The sequence below is a fragment of the Xenopus laevis genome, chromosome 6L (assembly GCF_017654675.1).
Source record: "Xenopus laevis strain J_2021 chromosome 6L, Xenopus_laevis_v10.1, whole genome shotgun sequence".
In the NCBI taxonomy this organism is placed as follows: domain Eukaryota; kingdom Metazoa; phylum Chordata; class Amphibia; order Anura; family Pipidae; genus Xenopus; species Xenopus laevis.
Window position 1 is genome coordinate 139,628,099 of NC_054381.1, and position 27,631 is coordinate 139,655,729.

The 27,631-nt window shown below is 41.6% G+C and overlaps 1 protein-coding gene across 2 annotated transcripts in view; it reads right to left on the reverse strand.

The window, feature by feature from the left end:
* The window catches only part of matn2.L (matrilin 2 L homeolog), a 53,110-nt gene that overhangs the window by 19,445 nt on the left and 6,034 nt on the right, over nucleotides 1-27,631 (reverse strand). For both annotated transcript variants that reach the window (XM_041566563.1, XM_041566562.1), the window contains exons 2-7: nucleotides 24,610-24,738; nucleotides 14,369-14,938; nucleotides 11,610-11,732; nucleotides 3,199-3,321; nucleotides 1,168-1,290; nucleotides 705-827 (exon numbers count right to left, since the gene is read on the reverse strand). In XM_041566563.1, the coding sequence (XP_041422497.1) occupies nucleotides 705-827; nucleotides 1,168-1,290; nucleotides 3,199-3,321; nucleotides 11,610-11,732; nucleotides 14,369-14,938; nucleotides 24,610-24,736 (1,189 nt within the window). In that variant the 5' untranslated portion in view covers nucleotides 24,737-24,738. The remainder of the gene's footprint in view (nucleotides 1-704; nucleotides 828-1,167; nucleotides 1,291-3,198; nucleotides 3,322-11,609; nucleotides 11,733-14,368; nucleotides 14,939-24,609; nucleotides 24,739-27,631) is intronic.

The window sequence follows — 27,631 nt, forward strand, 5'->3', positions numbered from 1 at the left end:
ATTCGCCCAATGCTTTTACATTACCTATCTGACTCCCTGTGATCGCTTATGAGTAGTGATGGGCGAATTCCTCCCGTTTCGCAAAAATATAAACGAATTTCCCACAAATTCATGAGAAATTTGTGAAACTCAAAAATTTACTCACGTCTGAAAAGTCACTCGCCTCAATTTTGACCCCGGCGTTAAAGTCAATGGGCATCCGAATAGTGCATGCATAGTCAGCATGACCTATAGGTAACTTTTAATTTACATTCATATTTTAATAAGTAGTTTTTTAGTGTCTGTATCACTTTAAATGCATTAACCGAATCATCCATCACAACATCACTTGGCGAGTGCATCCCACAACCTCACTGTCCTCACTGTGAAGAACCATCTACTCTGCTTCAAATTAAAGTTCTGTTCCTCTAGTCTAGGGGTGGCCTCTGGTACGGTGATCCTCTTTATGGAAAAAAAGGTCCATCACTAATGGGTATTAGCACTTGAAAGAGACAACCTTTGGGGCAACCACAGGTAGGGAAAGTATCACACTACAACAAAACAATCGTATAAAGGAATCCCCAGGGTTCAAAGCAGGTCAAAATGTGTTCCACCTGACGCATTTCATGCGGAAACTTATACAGCCTGGTCATGCATGTTGAGCAATAGTAGGGAAGTGCAATGGCTGTTTAAATTACCATACAATCAATCTAAAAGCCACTTACTTCTGCAAGTTTTCTTGTCTGGGTTAAGAGAAAATCCACTGCGGCATTTACAGACAAAGGAGTCATCATTATTCACGCACTCATGCTGACAGCCATGGTTGGACATGGCACAGTAGTCTGGTCCTGTAGAAAATTGCATTAATAGCCAACAACGGAAAAGCTTGCTTGGGAAATATGTCAGGGTAATTTTTGCATTCTTGAATTGCTTGCCTCACTAGGCATCTAAACATCAACAGAACATTCAACATATTTACCTTGCAATATCCTGCATTTGCATTTTCTGAACATATGTATTTATTTCGAAATGTTTTCATTTACAGTCAAGTAGGTTTCTTGTGACAATGACACATTATACATTATATATGGTGTCGATCAAAAATGGAATGCATTGAAATTTTCAGATGACGGATGACATTAAAATAAATCGATAAATTATGAATGAAGAAGAAAGGCAAGTACATACTTCTGCAGGTTTTCTTATCTTGGTTCAGAATAAATCCCGGGCGGCACTGGCACACATAGGAGTCGTTAACATTAATGCATTCATGTTGGCAGCCATGATTACCCAAGGCACAATAGTCTGAAACTGAATAAGAAATTCATATTGGTTTCATTTATAGAACATGATATACAAAGTGGACTATAGTACACTGCTGGATTTTTGGCGCTGCCATGTAAAAGACATGCATTTCTATATATCTTTAAGGTTGATAAATTATTGGGTGAATTTTCATTTAACAACTTCCTCTTCTTCAAGCCAGACTGATTATGGAACCTAACCGGATACAGAGGGTAATGTAAAAAAAGAAATGTTTTTACATGTTTTGCTTCGCTGAAAACGAGCGAAATGGCAAATATTCGCCAAAATGCATTGGTCTACGGGCGACAAATTTTTTTGATGCTCGACAAATTTCTTTTGACGCACGACAAATTGTATCACAGTCTTTGGCCATTATTTTTGTGCTAAAACTTAGCAAAAAAGCCTATACATACTGTATATTTATTATCTCTTCTGCTGATCAAAATTAGCAGAAGATTCATGGTTATTAGCGAAACTTGGATGAATATCACACTAAACCATTTTTATTCTTTTCTGTTTGCATCTGTCTAATGCGAGTTTATTATTATAACTCTTGTACATATCATGTTGATTCAAGGTCTTTCTAACTCTGCATGCATGCCTGTACCATTTCTAAACGTATTTGCCTGTTATTCTCCCTATTGCCTCACACAACGCCTGTCAATTTTAGTCATCCAATAACAAATGATGGATTGGATTTCATGGCTTAGCTGCCAAGGGCCACCATATAACATTACTGAATGTGTTGCCTGAACCAAAGGAACCAACAAGGGCAGCAATCATATATCTGCTAGGGTCACTTTCCGTCAACAACCGAATGCTGGAAGGATTGTTCAACGTTTAAGGGTCATCCATTGATGGAACTGTTTATCCTTCCGATGCAATACGATTTTTTTGGATAACTGCACCAAGTTTGAGAATGAAATAAAAATTCTGACTTTCTATGAGTTCCTAAGTCCAAGGAGGATAAAAAATAAAAGGAAAAAGGATTATTGGAAAGATCTTCAAAGCCGATGTGGGGATTCCACTATCCACGGTTAAAACCAGCTAAAAAGCAGAGTACTAAGGGATAAGATGGGTTGCAGTCAGCTTGAAATAATCCTCTAGTGGAGTACAAAGATGACATAACAGAGACAGGGGGTTATTTATATTTTACATGTTAATTACTATTTTCATTTCACTATTAGTGAGATTGGTACTCATCCCATTAAAGATACAATTAGGTATAATTTACCTTGATCAAATTCAGTGAAGCCCAGTAGAACCTGGGTTTCATTTTAATGAGCAAATAGTTGCACAGAGATTCCTGAATGCTTGCATGGTTACATTTTGAACAATTCTAACATGTTACTAAGCAACAAAAGCGAGATCACATCTACTAAGCAACCATTCAGTCGTGAACCGAAAAGGAACATTTTATAACAACAAAAGCAAATGTAAATGAAACAATATGTCAACTTTACCAAAATGAGTAGAACTTTATTAAAAAACCCAGGAGAAATGACTATGGATTGGCCAATGGCTCAATACAGAAAGATTATTAATCCGTCTGTAACTGTTGTGACTTGTGCTGTGCAAAACAATAATACTAATGCCACATAAGGAGGAAATGTGTTTGCAGCCTATGTCTGACATTTGACTTTGGGTCATGCAAGCGCCGTATTCAGTAAGACAGAATGTTGTTCCTAAAGGTTCATGAGCGAATATGTATCTAGAGAAGGTTGCTGACCAAGGACCTCAGTTGGAGATGATCCCATTGGCAGGGGATGGCCATTGTGACAATATATCTCCTGGCTGTGAGATACATCAGGGCAGGTAACCATGGTGAATATGTTTCCGCTAGGATACCTCGCAAATAAGCAAAGAAATTCCCATACAATGCTTAGAGAAGCTACTGAAGCAAGAAGTACCTACCTGTACAGGATTTCCCATCTCTGGCCAATTCATAGGCTTCATAGCACTGGCACAAATAAGATCCTGGCGTATTGACGCAGATTTGCTCACAGCCATGTTTCTCGGTGGCACATAGGTCCTGAGCTGTTGAGGACAGGACATCAAATCTTGGTAATCAATACAATGTAGCATTTTTAACCCACTGGGCTAATTTAGTGGAAATAGTTTGAAACACCTCAGATCCAAACAGAGTTCCTTCACTCAATATATTTGTTACGAATAACGCTAGACCAAGGTTGGGCAACATGTTCTTCCAGATCTTGTTAAACTACAACCTCATGGACCTGTTCCCCTTCAACAGGTGGGATGCTGGAGTTGTAGTTCACCCAGGGTTGGACTGGCCCACCTGGATACCAAGAAATCAAAAATCTTGGTGGGCCTTGGGTTAAGCCCTGCCACCTGCCTGCAACCAGCTGCCCCAGCCAACGCCACTCTCTGCCCCACTGCTGTGCACCATCTTTCACTATTCTTCTAATAAGGAAGTAGGTAGTAAGGAAGCAGCGGTGGCTGGGGGGTTGGGTCCTTGAGTTGGGAACCCAGTGGGCCCCAGGTAACCCAGTCCGACTTTGAGTTCACCGACATGCCTAGACTGGGCTTCATTCAAAGGAGAACTATCATGAACATGAAAATTGCATATGAACTTTATCTCATATAAGAAACTTTCTAAATATAATCAGTTCAAAATTCTGAATTAATAAAGTTATTCTTCACTTTCCCTCTTTGCAAACTGTCTCTTTCCATGCAGGAGTTGGAGTAAGATTTTGATTGACAGTTAGGTCATATACATCGGCTAGTGCTTCCTTTACCTAGACAATGTACTAGAACCAGCTGTCTTTCAAAATAACTCACTCTGGCACAAAGCTGCATATACGAAAACAGCAGAGAGGAACAGTAAATAGCAACTCGAGTATTTCAGACGCGGTGCAGTAACCTTTAGCAAACCAGTGATATATTTCTGTTTCTAACTTGCATTAGACTGATGAATAGGGATGTAGCGAACGTCGGAAAAAAAGTTCGCGAACATATTCGCGAACTTGCGCAAAAACGCGAGCGGTTCGCGAACGGTTCGCGAACCCCATAGACTTCAATGGGAAGGCGAACTTTAACATCTAGAAAAGACATTTCTGGCCAGAAAAATGATTTTAAAGTTGTTTAAAGGGTGCAACGACCTGGACAGTGGCATGCCAGAGGGGGATCAAGGGCAAAAATGTATCTGAAAAATCTGCCTGTGTGTGCTTGGAAGAGATAGTGTAGGGGGAGAGCTGTTAGTGATTTCAGGGACAGATGATAGTAAGTTTGCTGGCTAGTAATCTGCTTGATACTGCTCTGTATTGGAGGGACAGAAGTCTGCAGGGATTTGAGGGACATTTTAGCTTAGGTAGCTTTGCTGGCTAGTAATCTACTGTTCTCTTTAAACAACTGCCATACGTTGACCTTGTAGGCATTGTTTGCCCAGTTTTTTTGGACGCAGCCACTGAAGCACAGTTGCCAGAAAAAATATGCCATATAAATGCTGAAAATAGTCATTTTTCGCCATACGTTGACCTTGTAGACATTGTTTGCCCAGTTTTTTTGGACGCAGCCACTGAAGCACAGTTGCCAGAAAAATTATGCCATATAAATGCTGAAAATATAAATTTTTTGGTTGCAGCCACTGAAGCACAGAGGCCAGAAAAATTACGCCATATAAATGCAGAAAATATGCATTTTTTTGGTCGCAGCCACTGAAGCACAGTTGACAGAAAAATTATGCCATATAAATGCTGAAAATATAAACTTTTTTGGTTGCAGCCACTGAACCACAGAGGCCAGAAAAATTATGCCATATAAATGCAGAAAACATGCATTTTTTTGGTCGCAGCCACTGAAGCACAGTTGACAGAAAAATTATGCCATATAAATGCTGAAAATATAAATTTTTTTGGTTGCAGCCACTGAAGCACAGAGGCCAGAAAAATTATGCCATATAAATGCAGAAAATATGCATTTTTTTGGTCGCAGCCACTGAAGCACAGTTGCCAGAAAAATATGCCATATAAATGCTGAAAATAGTCATTTTTTGCCATATACGTTGAGTCAACGTATGGCAAAAAATGACTATTTTCAGCATTTATATGGCATATTTTTTCTGGCCTCTGTGCTTCAGTGGCTGCGGCCAAAAAAACTGGGCAAACAATGCCTACAAGGTCAACGTCGTTGACCTTGTAGGCATTGTTTGCCCAGTTTTTTTGGCCGCAGCCACTGAAGCACAGAGGCCAGAAAAAATATGCCATATAAATGCTGAAAATAGTCATTTTTTTGGTCGCAGCCACTGAAGCACAGTTGCCAGAAAAATTATGCCATATAAATGCTGAAAATATAAATTTTTTGGTTGCAGCCACTGAAGCACAGAGGCCAGAAAAATTATGCCATATAAATGCAGAAAATATGCATTTTTTTGGTTGCAGCCACTGAAGCACAGAGGCCAGAAAAATTATGCCATATAAATGCAGAAAATATGCATTTTTTTGGATGCAGCCACTGAAGCACAGTTGCCAGAAAAAATATGCCATATAAATGCTGAAAATAGTCATTTTTTGCCATACGTTGACCTTGTAGACATTGTTTGCCCAGTTTTTTTGGTTGCAGCCACTGAAGCACAGAGGCCAGAAAAAATTAAACCAGTAGGGTTTGCACCCTAGTTTGTAACGGTGGCGGAGGGAGGAGGAGGACGCTAAAGGACAGCTGTGTGTGGAGTCATGAGGCTTGAAGAGAAGGACAGCTGCATAGAAGTCAGAACAAGTCTTCCGGCGTGCAGTAACCCTCCGAGATCCACCCCTCATTCATTTTAATAAAGGTCAGGTAATCGACACTTTTGTGACCTAGGCGAGTTCTCTTCTCAGTTACAATCCCTCCTGCTGCACTGAAGGTCCTTTCTGAGAGCACACTTGAGGCTGGGCAAGACAAGAGGTTCATGGCAAATTGTGACAGCTCTGGCCACAGATCAAGCCTGCGCACCCAGTAGTCCAGGGTTCATCGCTCCTCAGAGTGTCGATATCTGCAGTTAATGCCAGGTAGTCCGCTACCTGCCGGTCGAGGCGTTCTTTGAGGGTGGATCCAGAAGGGTTGTGGCGCTGCCTTGGACAGAAAAACATTTGCATGTCTGACGTTACAGACTGGCCAAAGGGCTTTGTCCTTGCAGGTGTGCTCGTGGCAGGATTACTGGCACCTCTGCCCCTGGAATGTTGATGAGTTCCTGAAGTGACATCACCCTTAAAAGCATTGTACAACATGTTTTGCAGGCTGGTTTGTAAATGCCGCATCTTTTCGGACTTGTGGTATGTTGGTAACATTTCTGACACTTTATGCTTGTACCGAGGGTCTAGTAGCGTTGCGACCCAGTACAGGTCCTTCTCCTTAAGCCTCTTGATACGGGGGTCCTTCAACAGGCATGACAGCATGAAAGACCCCATTCTCACAAGGTTGGATGCAGAGCTATCCATCTCCGCTTCCTCATTATCAAGGACTGCATCATCCACGGTCTCCTCCCCCCAGCCACGTACAAGACCAGGGGTCCCCAAAAGGTCACCACTAGCCCCCTGGGAAGCCTGCTCCTGTTGGTCCTCCTCCTCCTCCTCCACAAAGCCACCTTCCTCCTCTGACTCCACTTCTGGCACCTCTCCCTGCGTTGCAGCAGGTGCCTGGGTTCGTTCTGGTGATTCTGACCAGAAATCGTGCGCTTCCAGCTCCTCGTCACGCTGGTCTACAGCCTCATCTGTCACTCGTCGCACGGCACGCTCCAGGAAGAAAGCGAAGGGTATTAGGTCGCTGATGGTGCCTTCGGTGCGACTGACCATATTTGTCACCTCTTCAAAAGGTCGCATGAGCCTGCAGGCATCGCGCATAAGCACCCAGTAACGGGGGAAAAAAATCCCCAGCTGTGCAGATCCAGTCCTACCACCCAGTTCAAAAAGGTACTCGTTGACGGCCCTTTGTTGTTGCAGCAGACATTCCAACATAAGGAGCGTTGAATTCCAGCGAGTCTGGCTGTCAGAAATCAAACGCCTGACTGGCATGTTGTAGCGCTGCTGAATGTCAGCAAGGCGTGCCATGGCTGTGTAGGAACGTCTGAAATGGGCCGACACCTTTCTGGACTGGGTGAGAACGTCCTGGAATCCTGGGTACTTGGAGACAAAACGTTGGACTATTAAATTTAACACATGTGCCATGCAGGGCACATGTGTTAAATTGCCTAGTCTCAACGCTGCCAACAGATTGCTTCCATTGTCACACACCACTTTTCCGATCTGCAGTTGGTGTGGGGTCAGCCACCGATCGGCCTGTGACTGCAGAGATGACAGGAGTACAGATCCGGTATGGTTTTTGCTTTCCAGGCACGTCATCCCCAAGACAGCGTGACAACGGCGTACCTGGCACGTCGAATAGCCTAGGGGGAGCTGGGGTGCACAGGTGTGGAGGAGGAGAAGGAGGACCCAGCAGCAGAGTAAGAAGAAGAAGAAGACGAGGTAGAGAGCGATGGAGGAGTAGAGGTGGTGGCAGAACCGCGTGCAATCCGTGGCGGTGACACCAACTCCACTGTTGTTGTTGAGCTACCCATTCCCTGCTTCCCAGCCATTACCAAGTTCACCCAGTGGGCAGTGTAGGTGACATACCTGCCCTGACCATGCTTGGAGGACCATGCGTCAGTAGTCATATGGACCTTTGGCCCAACACTAAGTGACAGAGATGCGGTAACTTGGCTCTGCACATGTTGGTACAGGTGTGGTATTCCCTTTTTAGAAAAAAAATTGCGGCTGGGTACCTTCCACTGCGGTGTCCCAATTGCTACAAATTTGCGGAAGGCCTCAGAGTCCACCAGCTGGTATGGTAAAAGCTGGCGGGCTAAGAGTGCAGACAAGCCAGCTGTCAGACGCCGGGCAAGGGGTGACAGTCAGACATTGGCTTCTTACGCTCAAACATGGCCTTCACAGAAACTTGGCTGGTGGCAGATGACTGGGAATGGGAACAGGTGGTCAAGGTGGAAGGCGGAGTGGAGGGTGGTTCAGACGGGTCAAGGAGAGCAGAGGTAGAGCAGTAAGATGCTGGACCAGAAGGAGTGTGGCTTTTAGTTTGCCTGTTGCCTTTGAGGTGTTGCTCCCAAAGTGCTTTGTGCTTGCCGCTCATGTGCCTTCGCATAGAAGTTGTACCTATGTGGCTGTTGGGCTTACCAAGGCTCAGTTTCTGACTGCACTCATTGCAAATTACAATGCTTTTGTCAGAGGCACACACATTAAAAAAATCCCACACTGCTGACTTTTTGGAAGTGTGCGATCTGGCGGTAACAGTAGAAGTTGGCGGAGTTGGCGGTATTGGCGGCAATGGCGGGTGCGTTGGCCGGCTGAACACAGGTGCCGATACATGTTGTTGCCCTGCTGATCCCTGCGGGCTGTCCTCCCTGCTTCTTCTAAGTCTTATTCTCCTACTGCCTCTCTGACTCTCCGTCTCTCCATCTGAACTACCCTCCTCTTGCTCTCTTCTACTAGGCACCCACAAAACATCAATCTCCTCATCATCATTCTCCTCAGATGCATCAATTTCTTCTGACACATCACAGAAGGAAGCAGCAGCGGGGACCTCCTCCTCATCACTCATTATGTCCATCTCTATCGTGTTCTCTGCCAGAATTAAATCTGGTGTAAGGTCCTCATCTCCTTCATCTTCTTCTGGCAATAATGGTTGCGCATTACTCAGTTCAAGAAACTCATTGGAAAATAACTCCTCTGACCCCAGTGAAGAAGGGGCACCGGTGGTGGAGGAAGTGTTACGTGGGGTGGCCATAGCAGTGGAGGATGAGGAGGATGTTGTGGTAAAGTTAGAAACGGTAGAGGATGGGGTGTGCTGTGTAAGCCAGTCAACTACCTCTTCAGCATTTTGGGAGTTCAGGGTCATTGGCTTTTTAAAACTGGGCAATTTGCTAGGGCCACAGGATTGCATAGCAGCACGGCCCCTAGCACGGCCTCTGCGTGGCGGCCTGCCTTTGCCTGGCATTATTTTTAAAAAAACAACAACAACAACAAAAACTCAGTTGGTTTTTCTGGAAACGATAATACACACAGCTAGATGGCGGGTTGAAGAAAACACTGTGCAAATAATGCCTACAAAGTCAACGTATACACTACTACAGCGGTGGATACGGATTACGTAAAATATATGAATGCTGCTTGAAAAAAAGTAACTCAAGTGGTTTTTCTAGAGACGATAATATTATCAATATTTAGACAAAATGTGAACAAGGTCACACAGCTCGATGGCGGGTTGAAGAAAACAGTGTGCAAATAATGCCTACAAGGCCAACGTATACACTACTACAGCGGTGGATACGGATTACGTAAAATATATGAATGCTGCTTGAAAAAAGTGACTCCGGTGTTTTTTCTGGAGACGGTAATATTATGGATATTTAGACAGAATGGGAACAAGGTCACACAGCTCGATGGCGGGTTGAAGAAAACAGTGTGCAAATAATGCCTACAAGGTCAACGTATACACTACTACAGCGTGGATACGGATTACGTAAAATATATGAATGCTGCTTGAAAAAAAGTAACTCAAGTGGTTTTTCTAGAGACGATAATATTATCAATATTTAGACAAAATGTGAACAAGGTCACACAGCTCGATGGCGGGTTGAAGAAAACAGTGTGCAAATAATGCCCTACAAGGCCAACGTATACACTACTACCAGCGGTGGATACGGATTACGTAAAATATATGAATGCTGCTTGAAAAAAGTGACTCCGGTGTTTTTTTCTGGAGACGGTAATATTATGGATATTTAGACAGAATGGGAACAAGGTCACACAGCTCGATGGCGGGTTGAAGAAAACAGTGTGCAAATAATGCCTACAAGGTCAACGTATACACTACTACAGCGGTGGATACGGATTACGTAAAATATATGAATGCTGCTTGAAAAAAAGTAACTCAAGTGGTTTTTCTAGAGACGATAATATTATCAATATTTAGACAAAATGTGAACAAGGTCACACAGCTCGATGGCGGGTTGAAGAAAACAGTGTGCAAATAATGCCTACAAGGCCAACGTATACACTACTACAGCGGTGGATACGGATTACGTAAATATATGAATGCTGCTTGAAAAAAGTGACTCCGGTGTTTTTTCTGGAGACGGTAATATTATGGATATTTAGACAGAATGGGAACAAGGTCACACAGCTCGATGGCGGGTTGAAGAAAACAGTGTGCAAATAATGCCTACAAGGCCCAACGTATACACTACTACAGCGGTGGATACGGATTACGTAAAAATATATTATGGCTGCTTGAAAAAAGTGACTCCGGTGTTTTTTCTGGAGACGGTAATATTATGGATATTTAGACAGAATGTGAACAAGGTCACACAGCTCGATGGCGGGTTGAAGAAAACAGTGTGCAAATAATGCCTACAGGGCAAATAATGCCTAAAAGGTCAACTTATACACTACTACAGCGGTAGTAAAATAAAAAAAAGTAAAATAAAAAAAAAATGAATATTAAAAAAAAAAATTAAAGTTGGTTGCTGCTGAACTACTAGGAGCAGCAGATTAGCACACCAGTCCCACTCCCAACACTTGCTAGACTAATAGCACTGGGCTCTTATAGTAGTAGTAGTAGTAGTAGTAGTAGTAGTAGTAGTAAAACAACAAAAAAATAAATAAAAGCAGTCCTTACAAGGACTACTGTTATTGCAGCAGTCAGCAGATGAGATCAGAAGCAGGACAGCTGCCCACTGCAGCTACATACAGAGCACTGCAGTAGAAGGTAGATTACTAGCCAGCAAAGCTACCTAAGCTTAAATGTCCCTCAAACCCCTGCAGACTTCTGTCCCTCCAATAACAGAGCAGTATCAAAACGATTACTAGCCAGCAAACTTTCAACTGTCCCTGAAATCACTAACAGGCAGCAGCTCTCTCCCTACACTATCTCTTCAGCACACACAGGCAGAGTGAAAAAACGCTGCAGGGCTTCGGTTTTTATAGGGAAGGGGAGTGGTCCAGGGGAGAGCTTCCTGATTGGCTGCCATGTACCTGCTGGTCTGGGGTGAGAGGGCAAAAAAAAGCGCCAACAATGGCGAACCCAAAATGGCGAACGTCGCGCGACGTTCGCGAACTTCCGGCGAGCGCGAACACCCGATGTTCGCGCGAACAAGTTCGCCGGCGAACAGTTCGCGACATCTCTACTGATGAAAGCCAGTTGTTGGACGGTTGCTATTAGTTACTGCATTGGTGCAACATTTTACATTAGAAAACAATTTATATTTACAACATGCATAAAGACACTAGATTCTGTGCTAATTACTTGTTATTTTGGCCTTTGCAGTGGTCGGTACTTACTGCTGCATGTCTTCTCATCAGGATTCAGAACGTATCCTTGCTTGCACTGACAAATGTAGGAGCCTTGCGTATTGATACAAAAGTGATCACAACCATGTATGGCTGTGCTACAGAGATGTGGGGCTGTAACAAATAGACAATATGTTTATTATTACTACAATTACATTCTAAGGACAAACGCTAAGATTCGGGCAACTAATCTCCCTGAAAAGCCTTCCCGTCAGCAAGAATCTAAATCGCCAGCGGGAAGGCACTTGGAGCGCTTCCTTTTCTGAAGTTGCCTCACAATTAAACTTCTGGCAACTTCGGAAAACGAAGAGCTCCGAGTGCCATCCGTTGGCGATTTAGATTCTAGCTGGCAGAAAGGCTTTTCAGTAAGATTAGTCGTCCGAAGAAGAGGTGATTTGTCGCCGGGTCAACTAAATCTCCCTGAATCTTAGCGCATGCTCTTACCCTAACAGTTTGTTATTCCAAGTGCTGTACATAAATATATATAATGTTTGGACGTGTAATCCTATTAAGTCAGAGAAAAGAAACTTCATTTAAGGCAACGTAGATGGTTCTTCACAGTGAGGACAGTGAGGTTGTGGAATGCACTGCCGGGTGATGTTGTGATGGCTGATTCAGTTAATGACTATAAGAATGGCTTGGATGATTTCTTGGACAGACATAATATCAAAGGCTATTGTGATACTAAACTCTATAGTTAGTATAGGTATGGGTATATAGAATTTATGTGAAAGTAGGGAGGGGTGTATGTATGGATGCTGGGTTTTCATTTGGAGGGGTTGAACTTGATTTTTTTCAACCTGATTTAACTATGTAACTATGTAACTATTGGTTCCTCAACATAATATGCCTCTCCCTGCACTTTATAGTCTTTCCTTGATCTCCATCTCCTCCTCGTTCATCTGACCCCTTCTTCTATTTTCTGGCAAATGGAGAAGCAACGCAGTGATTGCTGACCTCCCAAGTCAATTACATTCAAACCAATCTGTTTTTTAGTTGCTGGTTACCAAAGGCTGATAGGGAGATGATGAGAGTTGTAGAACAACCACAGCTAAAGGGATACAGGCTGAGCAGCCCTGATTTAGATCAGATGGCCATTGCCCCTTATTCTAACTCCAGCTAAATATTCCAGTGATATCCATGAGTATCTCACGTGTAACCAGCACACCAGTTTCTGCCACTAGATATTCTTTCCATAACCAGCTGCAACTGCTACTTTCCACTGCAGAATCCAAAGAAAATGACATTAAATTCAAGCACCGTCTGCTGTCATTTTACAGTAGCTACATTCAAACACTCTTCTATTATTTCAGGTCTCCGAAGCCAGGAAACTTGTTTCCTGTGAGACTATAAATCATTGGCTCATATATCCAGCCGCCCACCCCAAATAACTATAACGCATTCTGCTGCTGTTATGTGACCATCTATCACTTTTATCCATTATATGTTGTTTACATATTGCTTTTATTTGGTTTTGCTACTATTCCTGTGGTCTCCATTTCCACCGAAACTTGTGAGACCTCCCAGTCTGATATATATCTAAGGCAGGAACTCAGATAATTTCCAAAAAAATGTAATGTACAATTCACAAAATGCAGTTCACAAAATTCAGAACAAAAGGTATTATTCCCTATACAAACTGCCTTTTGCCTTCAGATATAAGTATTTTACCATATTTTATTCCAAATAAGAATAATACAGGTATGGGATTGGTTATCTGGAAACCAGTTATCTAGAAAGCTCTGAATTACAGAAATGCCATCTCCTCTAGACTCAGTTTTTAAAACAATTTCCTTTTTTCCCTCTAATAACAAAACAGTAGCTTGTACTTGATCCCAACTAAGATATTATTAATCCTTATTGGAAGCAAAACCAGCCTATTGGGTTTATTTAATGTTATATAGTTGCACATTCTGGTAGACTTAAGGTATGTAGATCCAAATTACAGAAAAATCTGTTATCAGGAATATCCAGGTCCCGAGCATTCTGGATAACAGGTCCCATACCTGTACATAAATGTTGTGCTAAGTTAAATGTATAGGCTCAGTTTAAGAATGGTAAAGGGCCACTATAGCCTCACATACTATAGGGATGACAGATGGGTGGGATGTGGGCACCCCCAAACATGCTCCTAACCAGAAATGCATTTAGATCCAGTGCTGCCCTAGACAATGGACCTCAACAAGTATCTAGGGGTGGGATGTAAATTGTATTATTTTAAACTTTTTAATTAGCCATAGAGGCACTTGAGATCACCTTTATAAAGCTGGCACCCTAGGCATGGGCCCTTGGGTAACTATATGGTAAATATGGCCTTGCAGAATTGCCATGTGATGCGAGGCCTGGTACGTAATACCCAATAAAGGCAGGAATTGAAGAAAATGATAAACACTCAAAGCAAATGAATGTGAAATTGCAGTGCTAGTTTTCAAGATATTTTCACTTTTAATATAGTGAATTTGAAAGGGTCATTACGGCTGATCGGCTACAGTCTGAAGAAAATGAAGTTAGCAGAGGAAGGAGCAGAGAAAGAGCAAATCACTCTTCTCTGCTTGATAGCTGGACTACAGCCACTTGGCCAAGTTGAACAGTGGGTGTCACTGTTGTTTCAAGCTTATTATATTTATTGTGTGAAGACTACTAATATCTTAAAAACTGGATCATGCAGTTACCATTACTATATTAACATTATTATAAATTAACAGTGCAAGACCCTGGGAAGGCTCAGAGCCAATCTCAGTTCCACTCACCACATAGTTTGTTCTGGAAGACAGACGTCAGTGTTTCAATTTGGCTAAAATTTGCCACCAAAAACACATGCTCGCTGTGCGGTTCACTTCCAATGGTTTTTAAAGTGCTCATATCAACTCGCCCGACCCCAATGGCAAAGATGAGAATCCCAGACATCCTAGCCTTGGCTGAAATTTCCTCTACTGGATCCTGTGGCCTCCCGTCTGTCACAATCATGGCAATTCTAGGCACATATTGGTTTAAGGGCCGTGCCCCTTCAGCTTCAGAGAAGGCAATGTTCATGGCATACTGGATAGCCAGTCCGGTCATGGTGCCAGTGGCCAAATGCATCATTCTTTTCACGGCTCTCTCAATGTCAGATTTCCTCTTGTACATCTTTAAAGAAAACTCATTTTTTACGGTGCTGCCATACTGTAGGAGTCCAACCCTTGTGGTGTCCGGGCCGATGTCTAGGAATTTCAACATGGTGATAAGAAATTCCTTCACTTTCTCAAAGTCAGCAGGACGTACACTGCGAGAGCTATCGATGATAAACACCAGATCCAGCGGCTTGTTATGGCACGCGCTCCCTGTTAAATACAAGCAAAATGATTGGTTAAGCCAATACACATCTTTAAATGGGTTGTTCACCTTTAATTAACGTTTAGTATGATGCAGAGAGTGATATTCTGAGACAATGTGCAGTTGGTTTTCATTATTTATTATTTGGCTTTTTATTCAGCAGCTCTCCAGTTTGCAATTTCTGAAATATGGTTGCAAGTTACATAGTTAAATTGGGTTGAAAAAAGACAAAGTCCATCAAGTTCAACCCCTCCAAATGAAAACCCAGCATCCATACACACACCCCTCCCTACTTTTAATTAAATTCTATATACCCATAACTATACTAACTATAGATCTTAACTTAGCAAACACACACTGAATAAGAGACTGGAATATGAATAGGAGAGGCCTGAATAGAAAGATGAGTAATACAAAGTAGCAATAACAATACATTTGTAGCCTTACAGAGCATTTGTTTTTAGTTGGGGTCAGTGACCCCCATTTGAAAGTTGAAAAGAGTCAGAAGAAGGCAAATAATTAAAAAAACTATACAAAATAAATATTGAAGACCAAAAAAGTTGCTTTGAATTAGCAATTCTATAACATACTAAAATCTAACTTAAAGGTGAACCACCCATTTAAAGGAGAAAGAAAGGCTAAAATTAAGTAAGCTTTATCAGAAAGGTTTCTATAAATACACCAGTAAACCCTCAAAGTAATGCTGCTCTGAATCCTCTGTCAAAAGAAACACCACATTTCTTTCCTTCTATTGTGTACTCATGGGCTTCTGTATCAGACTTCCTGTTTTCAGCTTAAACCTCCGGGGCTAGGGCTTGAGCATGCTCAGTTTGGTCCTCTCTCCCTCCCTCCTCCCCTCTGTGCTGTAATTTGAGCCCAGAGCTATAAGTGAGCAGGGAGAGACTTAGGCAGGAAGTGATGTCACACCAAGCTAATATGGCAGCTGCTATCCTAAACAAACAGAGAGAGCTGCTAGAGCTGTTTACTCAGGTATGGTAAAGCATTCTGCAGAATAAATATAGTGTTATAGCTTACACTATTGTGGCTAATCTATTGGTAATAAACTGCTTCGGTAGCTTTCCTTCTCCTTTAAGACAATCAAATAAAAATATCAATAAAATATACAATTATAACTTAGTCAGCTGCACTTTATAGAATAGGTGCAAGGGCCTTAAATCTGCAAATAATTGGGGGCCCAAAGCACAGCAGTGAGAGGGAGACTGATAGGTGGGTTTTACTGTGTTTCATACCAGCATCAGTTCATACATTCATCTTGCTTTTTCCCTAATGGAACATCCCACAGACCGATTGCTTTTTCAAGGAATCTGCTTTATTTTCTATTGGGTATAATTAAGACTCAGCTTTTCCACAACCAGTAATAAAAGGTATTTGCAAAGCTGCCCATGAAATGAACTTTATGGTCATGGCAACTTGTAACTTTTTGTAGCAGGCTAAAAATATATTTCATAGTTTCCTATTAAGCAAACCTCATTTAAAATCAGAGATTTTAACGTAGAGAGTATTCAGGCTGGACTACAGAAAATAATTATTTTTTTCATGTACCCTGTCCAGCTTTGATATTATTTGTTATTATTACTTTCCTATGAAATATTTCCCTTCTGCTCTCTTTTTCTGTGTCTTTCCCTTGATCATTTCCTACTGTCAGTCCCTCTTGGTATTTCCATCCCCTATCTACACAGTTTCCGCAGGAATAGCATTCTATTGTATCTGGTCCTTTCTTGTATTTTTCCCTAAAAATCAATATTTACTGTGAAGCTGAGTACACACCAGCAGATAAATCTGGCCAGAATTCAACCAAATAGATGGGAAATCAAGAAATCGCAGGTACCAACAACATGTATCTGACTGTCAGATACATATAGTTTGTACCAGCGATGTCTCGATCAGTCCCATTATAGTTTGCACTTCCGACACGTCTCATGCATGTCATCACCTGACGTCGAATCGGTCCTTATTGCCTCGTGGAGTTCAGCCTTTCAAATTACCGAAAGATCCATTATCTGGAAAACCTCAGGTCCCGAGCATTCTGGATAGCAGGGTATACCTGTACTTGTATATAGACCAATGAATGAACAGCTCTTCAGTCTCCAGTGCCGATGCTTTTATTATAGAGATGATATAAGACCACTTTTTCCTTTTAACAGGACCGCCATCAGAAATCGCAGGGCCCCATACGACACAATTTCCTGGGCCCCCTGGGCTGCGCCCACCGCAAGCCCCACCTACAGGTCTGCCCACACAGTAAAAAAAAAAACATATTGGTGGCTAGGGTTTCTACATGTTAATAAAAAATAAAAAGATATTGGTGGTCAGGGCCCCCCATAAAAAACATTTGTGGCCAGGGCCCCCCCATTAAAAAATATTGGTGGCTAGGACCCCACATGAGAAAAAAAAATTGGTGGCCAAAATTGGTGGCCAGGGCCCTCCCCACACATACATTATAAGAAAATTGGTGGCCAGGGCCCCTTAAACGTCCATGCCTTCCCGAAGTCAGCAGCTCTCAGAAAGATGGGGGGCCCGACTAATCAAGTAAGTGTGGCATGGCCGGGCCCCCCTTACCCTCGGGCCCCCTACAACTCTCCCCCCTGTCCCCCCCTGATGGCTGCCCTGCCTTTTAACTCCACTCCCACCCATCCCTGTTTCCCCAAGCCCGACCCCTTGCTCCCTAATAAACAACGGCTTCATTTACCCGTAAGATACAAGAATAAAATTCCATGTACTGCATCGTCCTGTCCTGCCAATTGTACATAAAGTGCAAGAGGAATTTCTCTATAAGACTTGAACGCATGAATCTATTTTTTGGAACCGGTGAGCGATGGCTGATATTTATGTTTCGTGTATATAACTGAACAAAAGGCCATACTAAAAATCATTAGAGTTTTGGCACCATTGCTGCTCTCCTTGCACAACATCTCTCTGCTCTTTCCCAGATGTTTTGCTCTTGTAACAGATATTCTGTACAAGTTCTATAAATATTTGGTTACGTTTAACTGGCCGCTGGGTATTCGAATAAAACAATGAGAAGGTGAATGGTCCCTGTTGGTTACATTGTATTGAAGCTAGGCTACGCTTGAGCAAATAGAAGGGCCATTAAAGAGGTGGTTCATCTTTAAGTCAACATTTAGTATGTTATGGAATGGCTAATTCTTAGCAACATTTCAATTGGCCTTCATTATTTATTTATTTTTTTTAAATTTTCAAATTATTTTCCTTTCTCTCCTGACTCTTTCCAGCTGTCAAATGGGGGTGCTCTGTAAGGCTACACATGTATTGTTTTTGCTTTCTTTATAACTCAATTTTCTATTCAGTCCCTCTCCTATTCATATTCCAGTCTCTAATTCAAATCAACGCCTGGTTGCTCGGGTAATTTGGACCCTAGCAACAAGATTACTGACATGGCGAACTGGAAAGCGGCTGAAGAAATAGCTAAATAACGTAAAAACCACAAATAATAAAAATGAAAAGCAGCTACACATTGTCTCAGTATATCGCTTTCTAAATGATAATAAAACTTAACTCAAAGGTGAAACAAAGGCAAAAACAAACAATTGTAAGCCACCATGTTTTTCATTGTAAATCATCCCCCTTGTGCAGCATTTTTAGTGACTTCTTCTTTCTTAAACTTTAGTTCACCTTGTAGACCCTGAACATGTAACCGTATAATATCACAAGGTGTTAATATCTCCTGATTTAACACAACCCAGTAATTGCTCCCTTACAACCCAGGCACCAGCTCCACGAAATCATTGAAGTCACAGCATAAGCAGCTGGCGCAAGACATAGATCTTTCCGAGTTCTATTTGTGACTTGTCTTTAGCTGGATGTTTAAGGAATATTTACTTTCATTGCCGAGTACATCAACACAATTTCGGGTCCCTGGCTTCACGCATTTTTAAACGACTGAGCATATGAAGGCTGCTGTAGATGAGTTTTCAAGGTGCTGCACTGTGACTGGCCTTTGGTGTTTTGAGAAAGTGCCCGGTACATTCGATTTCCAGATTATTTCCAGTTAGCAATGAGAATGGTATGTGACTTATTCTAGGATCACCAGAATGGTCGGGAAACCCATTATGTACAATTATATGAACTGCCCAACACTGTAAGTGCTTTTTTTTTTGTTTAATGCAAGAAAGTCAGCACATTATATGTGCCCTCAACATTAAACATTATTAGTATAATGTAAAGAGTTATATTATGGCACAATTTGCAATTGGCCTTCATATTTTATCATTTGCGGTTTTTTAAATGTAAGTAGCAGCTCTCCGGTTTGGAATTTTAGTAGCTATTTGATTGCTAGGTTCCAAATTACCCTACCAATCAGGCAGTGATTAGAATGAGAGAATGAATTATGAATGGTTGAGGCCTGAATGGAAAGACAAGTAACAAAGAGTAACAATAACTTTGTAGCCTCTCAGAGCAATAGCTTTTTTTTTTTTTTTTGGTGAATGAGTGCATTTGAAAGCTGGAAAGAAGGCAAACAAATCAGAAATTATATAAAATAAAACGTGAAGACCAATTGCAAAGTTGCTGTGAATTGTTTCATTCTATAGCACACTAAAAGTTAACTGAAAGGTGAACTACCCCTTTAAAGTGTATAACTTAATTTTAGGGATGCGCCGAATCCAGGATTCAGTTCGGGATTCGGCCAGGATTCGCCCTTTTTCAGCAGGATTTGGATTCGGGGGAATCCTTCTGCCCAGCTGAACCAAATCTGAATTTGCATATGCAAATTGATGGCAGGGAGGGAAATATCATGATTTTTGTCACAAAACAAGTAAATAAAAAATGTTTTCCCCCTTCCACCCCTAATTTGCATATGCAAATTAGGACTCAGATTCGGTTCAGGATTCGAGAAGGATTCGGGGGTTCAGCCGAATCCAAAATAGTGGTTTCGGTGCATCCCTTCTTAATTTAACCCTCTCATTAGCTGCAATTGTGTGACTAATTTGCTTGGGTAATAAATAAAGTCCATTTTCTTTTTGGAGATGTCTCTCGCTCTCTTTCCTTTGATAAATACTGTACACACTCCTGGAGGGCTTCAGCCTTATTTGTATACTGTATGACTGATGAGTGATACTTGCTTCAGTCCGTCAGTTCTATCCATCATTTAATGGCACAAGCTCAGGACCAGCTCTGGACTTGGATTCATAACAGGCCCTGGCATTTCAAGTAAACTTAGGCCCAAACTAGTGTTGCTACTAGTGATGTGTGGGTCAGGAAAAACTCAACCCGCACCTGACACCTAGCCCACAAAACCTTAACCTGCACCTGACCCTAACCCACAAAATGTTACCATTGTAGGACCTGCAACCAATCCATACCTGCATCATATTGTTCTGTACTCTACTTGTGTGTGAGCCTCTGGTTCCAAGACACAGAATCTTTGGGAGAAGAGGAGGAATTTACTTCCCCAATCTTACCCGTAGCCAATCCTAACCCTCAATAGTTGGCCAAATTTCAACCCGAACCTGGCAAATCAGTGGTCAACCCACGCATTGCCTCTATTTATTGGGCCATGAGTTAATGGGGTGATAATGACATAAATGGGGCAGGTTTATGATGTGGTGATGACCAGAGGGGGGTTATGGAGCAGATACAGCATGTAATAAGGTAAGATTGGGGTGGATTGTGGGCTGGCCAGGTCTTATCTTAAAGGGGTCATTCACCTTCCAAAACTTTTTTCAGTTCAGTTGGTTTCAAATAGTTCACCAGAAATAAACACTTTTTTAATGACTTTCTATTTTTGATCAGTTTTCTAATATTGATGGTTAAATTTCATTTTTCACCTTATGTTTTTCTAAAACAGCTTTGGGAGGGGGGTCACCGACCCTGTAAACTGTTCTAAATTGATACATTTAGTTGATACATTTCTTATCTTTGTCCCTGCTGAGCAGAATCTCTGAGTTTCATTAAAGGCAGCTGATAGAATTGATACAATAGTTGCTAATATTCCACAGATGCTGCTGAGAAATGTATCAAATAAAAGCAAAATTGTAAACGATCAGAATCTGCACCTGGATCACTGAGCTGCCAGACTGAAACACCAGAGACAGGAACATTCAAATTTAAACTTTAACTTTTAAAAAAAGGGGCTGCTGTAAATTGCCAAAGGCAGTCGCTTTTTACTGGGCTGGTGGGGGCTGTTTGGGCCTCTGTGTACCTGAAATTCCAGAGCCTATTTTGATTCTCAGTCTGGAGCTGCTGCTCAGGGTGGATGCATGTACTACACCAGGTCATGCCCAAGGAATTGGGATACGCAGGATTAAGGGGCTTCGATAATAACATTCCTATAGTGTAAATAATTACTTGAAGCAGAAAGCAGTTGTAGCAGATATCCAAAACACATTGTTTACGCCTTAATGTTGCCTTACACAGTATAACCTTATAGTTATCTGTAGTAAGCCTGTAGTAGGTATGTCTGGATATGTGCAGCTTGGGCATCCATAATTTGTTATTGAACGGCACATCCTAGTATCTCTCCAGCAGTTTTCATCTACAGTACCTTCTGGCTCAGGGAGTTCTATGTATGGGTTTGGAAGTACTGAGAGACCAAGAAAAAGAAGGACATTTCACAAATGGAAGGCAAAAGACGTCAGAAAGGGAATTATGCCCTTTATCAAATTGTTCAAAATTTGAATGCAAGAACCTTCAGAGTCATGCTGATTCAAGAAACAATAATAAAAGTGAGATGAAAAACCAGATTATGGTTGACCGCTAAAATATGGGGAAGGCTGAAGTTCATTTATGTACTTTTAATAAAAAAAATAAGTTATCTCTCTTTGTCTAGCGTGTTTCCACTCTGGCTGTACATTCCAGCGGGAAATGACCTTGTTTCACAAGGATCATGGAAACCAACTGAAAAAAACCTTTTTTAATGAACTAATACATTAGGATGAAATATTTCCTGTTACAAAACTGCTTTTTAACATTTGATCCAACAAATGTGTCCCTTTCACTGAAGCAGGCTACTTGGGGAAGGTTATATTGAACAAAGCTGAATTAAGACACAATTCAGTACAGATTTTCTTCCACAGCTCCATGTTCTGCGCCTTCTAAGACAATTACTTTCTCACTGTATTTAGAGGCCAAGAGAAGTTAAGCAAAATTGTTTGGATGGGCTTCCAAATGCTAAAACCACACACAAGTATCTGTCACTAGGAAGGAGCATACTTGTGCACCTGGTACAGTTATCCGGCAACATTTAGGTTTTCACTAGCAGCAAATACTTGCACAAATTTGCAGTAGATATTTGCCATGAGTTTTGTTTTGCTGGGAAAAAAGCAAATGCATGAAAAGATGCCAGTGCTTTTATAAGAATTTCTTCATGAGTTTGCAAGAAATGAGTTTTGTTGCACTGGGAAAAAAAACTGAAAAACACCCATTGACTCCAATGAGGGTTTCAGTCATCACCTGCGCCACCTCAAGAGGTACAAGTGAATTTAGCACTCAGAGAGGTTGCTGCCACAATATTTTTTGTAGTCTATTGCCTTCCACATGACCAGGACATCTACACCAAGAAAATATTTGTAGCCCTGCTACAGAGCACTTGTTTTTATATGGGGTCAGTGATCCCCATTTGAAGGCTGGAAAGAGTCAGAAGAAGAAGGAATAACTCAAAATCTATAAAAAAGAAACAATGAAGGCCAATTGAAAAGTTGCATTCTATAATGTACTAAAAGGTGAACCACACCTTTAATGTAATTGGGTTTCAGATCTGTTGCCCTATAATTATAACCTTGATCAATGTTATCCTCCTTCTAAATGACATTCCACCATCAGGTCTATATCTTTATTATGCCTTCTGGTTGACCCCTCTAATTTCAAGTGGCATTGCTTGGTAACAAATACCTTCCTAACATGTATACCATATATTTGTGTCTCTGCCTTCACCCATTGAGCTTCTACCTTCTTTATCCTTCATCAGTAGTGATGGGTGAATACATTAGCCAGACATGGATTCGCAGCGTATTTCCTCGTTTTGCCACCAGCGAATAAAATCACAAAAACATAGGCGAAAATTTGCCATTGAAAAATCTGTGGCGACAAAAAAAAATTTGTGTGCCACAATAGTCACGCGCATAAAAATTGACGCGAATTATTCGGGCGTCCATTGACCTTAATGCATTTGGACAAAATAGCCACGCATAAAAAAATTGTCACTCACTTCAAAATGATTTTGACGATCATTGACTTCAATGCATTTGGCAAATTTTTTGCCGTTTCACAAATTTTTTGGTAAATTAGCAAATTTTTTCTTAATCCTATCTCCAAGACTTCTATAGATCAAGATCTTTACAATGGTACATCATTGAAACAAACCTCTAAAGACCCTCCTCTAAAAACAAACCAGGTCTGTCTCAACCAGTTTTCTGAATCTTGTTCCTGCAATTACGGTGAATCAAGTAACTCCTAAAAAGGAAGATACATTAGACGTCTGGCAAACATTTCTGTTCTCTGTGTAATGCAGATCCAGCATTGCATTAATAGCACAGTGGTTCTCCTCAAACATTAGATTATTCGGTTAAAATGTGATTCCTGCCACTGTACTGTCACCAGAAATGTCTTCTTTGGGCAGAGATAATGGCAACGTTTTTGTGGGCATCAAGAACTGTTATAAATCTATCACTTAATGACCTGACAAAGGAAGATCCCCCCAAAAAAAGTTAGTTTTGTCCTTAGAAATTAACTCTCAATTGAGCTCCACCGTATAAAAGCCATATGTTCATCTGCAAAACAAGAAGACCTTTCAGTGTCAGTGGGGTTTATTTTGGAAGAAGGCTGATTTTACTAGAAAGAGCTCTTTGTGAAACAGAACAGGCTACAAGGCATGAGTCAGACTTTATAACTAAAAATCTTACACACTTTCTAAAAATGTAATTGCTATGAAGCATCATTTAGCCACAGGATTCAATGTCAATGTTTCACTTCAAATCATACTAAGGTTTTCCTGGAACAGCAATATTTTATTAGGTTGTCAGGCTCTTGTAGGTTTGGCTTCCTGTCTCCTCAACTGTCTTCTACCTTCTTCATGGTGTATGCATATTGCAGAGTTTTGGCCATGATTTTATAAACCTGCATGCTGGTGGCTCTTGGCATCTAAAAGCTCCTTTTCAGGCCACATCAAGCCATCAAGTCTAGGAAATAAGGATACAGGCTGCTATTTAGCATCTGAAGATGCCACGTTATTATGCTCCAATGCCTTCGATCTTCTGAATAAGTGTCACTGCTTTTATGGATAACTTTGCTTTCTTTCAGTTAGTAAGATTAACAGAATACATATTGACTCCATGCTTACCCAAGATTAAGATAGCAGTATTTATGTATTTGCATTCAAGCCAGTAGCACCTTTGAAATACCATGAATAACAATATTTCAGGCCTAACAAGTTGTCCATGTTGCCATTCTGTGGCTTCACCAGTGGTGGGTGACTATGCAATGCATTTCTAAATCACTGCACTTGTGCTGCAATACAAAAGCTTGAACTCACAAGGTTGATACCTGTGCTCGTATAGCATTGGCTCAATGGCTTTCTACTGTGAACCCCAGTGTTGGGGATCCAAGATCAGTATCAACCTAGGTACCATCTACAAAGAACTTTATTAGTCCAAACTAGGATAATTCCACCCCTAGTGACCAATTCGTAGTCCCATTCACTTACTGAGGAAGGCTGCTTGACTATCAATTTCATTTCTTCGGGCTGTGACAGCTGCTGACTGTCGCTTCTCTCTGCCATCCACACCCAGGAACAACAAGAGGGCAAGGAAGCAGGAATGAATGAGGCTCATCTCTGAAAACACAGCAGAAAGAGGTGCATGGCATTATTTCCCTCCTACATTCAAAAAAGTACATTGTATCAGTGTATCACACAGTCAAATATATGTGTGTATATCAATATTAATAGAGTGCTACTTGTATATGCAGCGCCCGTATTTTATTTGGGGGTGGGACAATTTTGCCTCAAAGGTGTGCGTACACAAATGTTGAGGCCAGCACATGTTAAAACAAACATTTTGCATTTATTATGACCTGTGCAAAGAGTTTTAAAAAATGCGCACACAAGTTTATAATGTGTGCACAAAATTATTTTACAGGGCTGCCCGGGTCAAAACTGCCTGCCCGTTTTTCCAAATTAGGAAAACCGGGCAGGATTCTCTAAGATTGAAACGGCGATTGGGCAATCGCCAATCACCTGTCCCTGATATCACAGTCCAACCCTCCATGTCTGGGCCCGCCCCCTGCACATCACAGTCTGCCCCTCCAAATCACAGCCCCGCCCCCTGCCTAGTCTCCACAGGGCTAAAAGGTGACAACCCTAGGCATGACACCACTAAAATTCTGCAGCCCAAGGGGTGGGCGTTTGTGGCCTTTCCACAAATCAGGGCCTGTAAATAAAGGATTTAGACAACCATCAGTGCATGTCAATGTCATTAGATTAGAGACATACACCACCCACTGTAAAGACACACTCTTGGTACTAGAACATCTGTCCATACACAGGGAGATCAAGAGGTACAGCACATATGGAGCCCATGCAAACCTAACGGGAGAGACCCACATCTAACCCTCCCGGTTTATAAAGCGCCAACCAGATATCAACAGGCCTGACCATATTTAGGGCTCTAAAACAGGCCAGCAAGCCGCAAAATAAATTGAGAAAGCAAAACTTGACCTGCCAATATCAGCTGAACTGTAAGTACAGTATGAACAAAACCACTAGTCTTATGATTGGCCACAATGTGGATATACAGAAAATGTATATATTTGGTGACGATTGTGGCCACTGTTTAACAATCTATGTAATAAAAGGGTCAATATAGGTAGCCGCTCCATACTCACCCCTCGCGGTATTTCAATTGGCCTCCTCCACTTGTTCCACCTTGGTACCGGGTGCTCTGCCACCAGCACCCCAGCTGTGTGTTGTAGTAGTAGAAAACAAATTTATTTTCTACTTTTTTTCTACTATTATGTAATAAAAGGCACTAAGTTTGCCATGAGGCAGTAACCCATATCAACCAATCAGCAGGTAGAATTAACTGGTCAAATGGTAATCTGAAACATCTTATTGGGTGCTATGGGTTACTGCTCCTGGGCAAACTTAGTGCCTTTTATTACATATGGGAGTTAGAGTCTGCAGTGACAGGGAAGCAGCCCCAGCATCTCTATATCACTGGTGATGTCTGCCTTGGGTTGGCTTAGCTGTCCATTTCTCTAGGGTCCAGTGTTGGTAAATAAGACTCACTCAGCTCTGTTGCCTTTACACCTTACTGCAATAAACTCTTTCTTACTTGACTAATCAGTATTTTCATTTTAGTGTCCATTTAAAGAAGGAGTCTTTAAAGGGGTGGTTCCCCTTTCAGTTAACTTTTAGTATGTGGCTAATTCTAAGCAACTTTTTTTTAATAGTTTTTTAATTATTTGGCTTCTTCTGACTCTTTCCAGCTTTCAAATGAGGGTCACTGACCCCATCTAAAAAAAACAAATGCTCTGTAAGGCTACAAATGTATTGTTATTGCTATTTTGTATTACCCATCCTTCTATTCAGGCCTCTCTTATTCATATTCCAGTCTCTTATTCAAATCATTCCCTGGTTGCTAGGGTTATTTTGTCCCTAGCAACCAGATTGCTGCAAACTGGAGAGCTGCTGAATAAAAAACGAAATAGCTCAAATACTACAAATAATAAAAAATGAAAACCAATTGCAAATTGTATGAGAATATCACCCTCTGTATCATTTTAACATCTAATTTAAAGGTGAACAACCCCTTCGACCTGTGACTCTACCTTGTGGCTGAATTATACACCCTGGATAGGGAACTGGGAGCTGCGTTTTCAACAGCCGCCGGAGAGTTATATGTTAAAAATTTCTGCTGTAAATTAAACATTTCGCTTTCTGTATCACAATTACAAGCCCTTCCGGGAGACTTGGCAGGAGAAATTTTCCAAGTGACTTTAAACCAACCCCAAGGAGTGGCAGCAAAGTCAGCCAGCTGAACCCTTTCATACCATCCCAAGCACTGGGGAAGTATTAGAAGTATTAGAAGGTAACAGACATCCTTAGAGAGAATGTAAGGTTGTGAGCCTACTGGAGTGCAGGGGGGCAGTGATCAATTCATTATAGGGAATGATTTCCCCCAAGTATATAATCAGTAGCACCAGAAAGGCAGCATTTAGGTTCGAACTCCATGGGTGACTTTCAATGCCATACGTCTGTTCCGACGCGCTGAGACTAATCGCAGGTGTCATGTCGGATGCGCCGAATCTAAGGTAATAGGAATGTTGGAGTGTTGTCGCTTCCGATGCATCCAACACGACTGTCAGATGAAGACGCAACATGCAGTGCTCACATCCGACAGTCCTGATGCGACAACATCCGACATTCCTATTACTTACCTTAGATTCGCCACATCCGACATGACGCCTGCTATTAGTCTCAGCGCAACGGAACGGACGTTATCACATTGAAAGTCACCCGTGGAGTTCTACCCTTAAACACAACATGTACCCACATTTCATGCTATAAGCCTGCACAAAAATCAGTGCAGTCTGCAGAATACAAACTGCTGCTTAGTAATCCTGTGTTTTTACTGTGGCAAAACGGAAACAAAGTAAAGGCATATCAATGCAACACCAATGGGGCTGATTTGCAAGCACAGCTGCTAAACTGCACAGGCGTGTTTGTC